The 3,963-nt window shown below is 41.4% G+C and overlaps 1 protein-coding gene across 1 annotated transcript; it reads right to left on the bottom strand.

Moving 5' to 3' along the window:
* Positions 1-2,189: 2,189 nt before the first annotated feature.
* On the bottom strand, positions 2,190-3,635 carry LOC131639566 (uncharacterized). Its single transcript, XM_058910050.1, has 2 exons — positions 3,112-3,635; positions 2,190-3,036 (listed from the first exon to the last, which is right to left on the bottom strand). Exons 1-2 carry the CDS (start codon positions 3,633-3,635, stop codon positions 2,190-2,192), a joined length of 1,371 nt encoding a protein of 456 aa, XP_058766033.1.
* Positions 3,636-3,963: the final 328 nt, after the last annotated feature.

Here is a 3,963-nt window from a genome sequence, read left to right as displayed (position 1 = left end):
TCCTCTAGAGACTGAATAGTCCTTTCAGTTTGACCATCCGTCTGAGGATGATACGCCGAGCTCAACCTCAACTTAGAACCCAAACTTTCTTGCAAGCTCTTCCAAAAATCAGAAGTGAATCTCGGATCTCTATCCGACACAATGCACAAGGGAATACCATGCAACTTCACAATCACTCGGACGTAGATTTCGGCTAACTTTGCCACCGGATACGTGATGTTAATAGGTATGAAATGGGCTGATTTTGTAAGCCTATCAACAATCACCCATATTGAATCGTGTCCACTTGCAGTATTAGGCAACCCTGTTACAAAATCCATCGAAATGCTATCCCACTTCCATTCTGGAATTTCTAACGGTTGCATCAACCCTGCAGGCTTCTGGTGTTCAATCTTCGATTTTTGACAAGTTAAACAAGCATATACAAACCGTGCCACATCTTCTTTCATCCTCGGCCACCAAAATATCTTCTTCAAGTCTTGATACATTTTAGTAGCTCCGGGGTGAATACTCAAGTTACTTCGATGACCTTCTTCTAAAATCATCCTTTTCATATCATTGTCATCAGGGATACAGATTCGATTCCGCAATCTCAACACTCCTTGCGCGTCCACCTTAAAATCACTCTTCTCGGATTTGCCACAACCAACTATAATATCCACCATTTTCACATCCAATTTCTGAGCCTCTTTGATACTGTTCAGAAAGTCATTATCAATTTTGAGCATTCCCAACTTAACACTCTGTGGGGTCACTTCACAAATCAAGCTCATATCTCGGAATTGTTCGATCAGTTCTAATTCTTTAACCATCATAGCCGACATGTGCAAGGTTTTCCGGCTTAAGGCATCAGCCACAACATTTGCCTTACCGGGATGATAATTCAATCCGAAATCATAATCTTTCAATAATTCTAACCATCTTCGTTGTCTCATGTTCAGCTCCTTCTGGTCAAACAAGTATTTCAGACTCTTATGGTCACTATAGACTTCAAATCTAGAACCATAGAGATGATGTCTCCAAATCTTTAGTACGAAAACAACAGCAGCGAGTTCCAAATCATGTGTAGGATAGTTCTTTTCATGAATTCTCAGTTGCCTCGACGCATAAGCAATTACCTTACCGTTCTGCATAAGTACACCACCTAAACCCATCAAAGAAGCATCGCAATAAACTACAAAAGGTTCTCTTGGGTTTGGTAATGTCAAAACCGGAGCTGTCGTCAATCTCTTCTTCAATTCCACAAAACTTTCTTCACATTGTGCATCCCATATGAACACTTTACCCTTACATGTCAACTTAGTTAACGGAAGTGCCAACTTGGAAAATCCTTCAATAAACCGTCTGTAGTAGTCGGCTAAGCCCAAGAAACTTCTGATCTCAGTAGCTGATTTTGGAGTCTCCCATTGTAACACAACATCTACCTTAGATGGATCTACAGCAATGCCACTACCAGATATGACATGTCCCAGAAAACTAACTTCTTTCAACCAAAATTCACACTTGGACAACTTCGCATACAATTTCCTTTCTTTCAGCACTTGCAATACTGTCTTCAAATGATCGGAATGCTCTTGCTCTGATTTAGAATATATCAAAATGTCGTCTATGAACACCACGACAAACTGGTCTAAATACTCATGGAAAATACGGTTCATATACTCCATGAATACTCCTGGCGCATTCGTAACACCAAATGGCATCACTGAATATTCATAATGTCCATACCTCGTTCTGAACGCCGTCTTCTGAATATCTTCATCTTTTACTTTAATTTGATGATAACCCGATCTCAGATCAATCTTGCTAAATACACTGGCACCCACCAATTGGTCCATCAAATCATCTATCCTTGGTAGCGGATACCTATTCTTAATCGTTACTTTATTCAACTGTCTGTAATCAACACAGAGCCTCATACTTCCATCTTTCTTCTTTACCAACAGCACTGGAGCTCCCCATGGTGATACACTCGGTCTGACAAACTTCTTCTCCAGTAAGTCTTCTAATTGCTTCTTTAATTCTGTCAACTCAGATGCGGACATCCTGTACGGTGCCATAGAAACAGGTATGGTACCAGGTACAAGATCAATCGTAAACTCAATTCCTCTTTCTGGCGGCACATCAGGAATCTCATTGGGAAAAACTTCAGGGAATTCTCTTACCACCGGTAACTCATCGATGATGTTCTAATTCTCGATTGACAATGTTGCCATCAATGAGAACATCTCAACTTCTTCCTTCAGCAACTGTCTTAATTTCTTTGGTGACACCAAATCAGCTTCTTCCTCTTCAGCAGTTGAAAACCTCACAGTCTTGTTATAACAATTAATATGAACATAGTTATACTCTAACCAGTTCATCCCCAAAATTACATCCAACACACTTAACGGCAAACAAACTAAATCAACAACGAAGTCCCTGTCGAAGATCGACAACGGACACTTCAAACAAACAAGAGATGTAGTCACAGATCCTTTAGCTGGAACCTCAACTACCATCTCGCCATTCATCGAAGATAGCACAAGACCCAACTTTTCAACACATTCAGCAGCAATAAAACAATGAGTAGCACCAGTATCGATAATAGTAATTAAAGGCATACTATTGATGAAGCAAGTACCTCTAATGAGTCTGTCCTCAGTGCTTGTCTGAGTACCAGCCAATGCGAACACCTTACCACCAGCTTGTGCCTTCTTGGGTTTGTGACATTGACTTCCAATGTGTCCTTCTTCACCGCAATTAAAACAAACCACTTCTTTATGTCTACATTCAGACATCATATGACTAGTCTTGCCACAACGGAAACACTTCTTAACGTCATCAGTGCAGTAAGTACTTTTGTGACCAGCCTTGCCACATTTAAAACACACAATCGGAGCAGGAGCACCTCCTCCACTTGTTCTCTGGCCCGGAGCAGCTCTCTGTTTGCCCTTGCCAGCTGGAGTGTCATAAGGCTTGCCACGTTGCTGACTCCGCCTACCTCTTCTATCACTGACAATCTTATAGTGAGCAACATTATCTTCCTCAAAGATTCTGCAGCTGTCTACCAAGTTAGGGAAAACGCGGATCTGCTGATACCCTATAGCCTTCTTGATCTCAGAGCGTAACCCATTTTCAAACTTAACGCATTTGGAAAACTCTGCACCCTCTCCATCATAGTACGGATAAAATTTGGCCAATTCAGTGAACTTAGCAGCATAGTCAGTCACTGACATGTTCCCTTGTTTCAATTCATGGAACTCAATTTCCTTCTTACCACGGACGCTCTCCGGATAATACTTTCTCAGAAATTCCCTTCGGAACACATCCCAAGTGATCTCTTCACCTGTAGCTTCTAGTCTCTGACGTGTTGCTTGCCACCAGTCGTCAGCTTCGACTGCTAGCATATGCGTCCCATAGCGAACTTTCTGTGCCTGAGTACAATCCATTACACGAAAGATCCTCTCGATCTCTTTCAACCACTCTAAGGCTCCATCAGGGTCATGTTTGCCTTTGAATACCGGCGGGTTCTCCCTCTGGAAAGTAGCTAAACTGCGAGACCCAGCATTCTCACCAGCATTAGGTTGATGTTCCAGAGCCTGAGCCATAGCCTCCAAAGCAGCAGCAATCGCAGCATCGTTTCTTCCAGCCATTTCAACTAAACACTGCAACAGAAACATAGTTAGATGACGAGTTTTAACCATACTCGATTTGTTAGCGACTCAACTACTTGGTCGGACGGACCGACCTGCTCTGATACCAATTGTAACACCCCACTTTCCCATATCGAAAATAAACGAATTATAAATACATAAATAATCAGAGTAATACGAGTAGGATGTCACATCTTCTAAACAATTCACAATAACATTACTTTATTTAATATTCATTAAATTAGAATATCCTATACTGCAGCGGAATTCAAAACAACTTATTAATTCTCATGGCACCACGGCCCCAACAAATAAATCATATCCACTA

This window comes from Vicia villosa, unplaced genomic scaffold (genome assembly GCF_029867415.1).
Source record: "Vicia villosa cultivar HV-30 ecotype Madison, WI unplaced genomic scaffold, Vvil1.0 ctg.002689F_1_1, whole genome shotgun sequence".
Classification (NCBI taxonomy): Eukaryota; Viridiplantae; Streptophyta; class Magnoliopsida; order Fabales; family Fabaceae; genus Vicia; species Vicia villosa.
The sequence above is the reverse complement of the archived record's forward strand: the minus strand, read 5'-3'. Positions and strand labels throughout refer to the sequence as shown.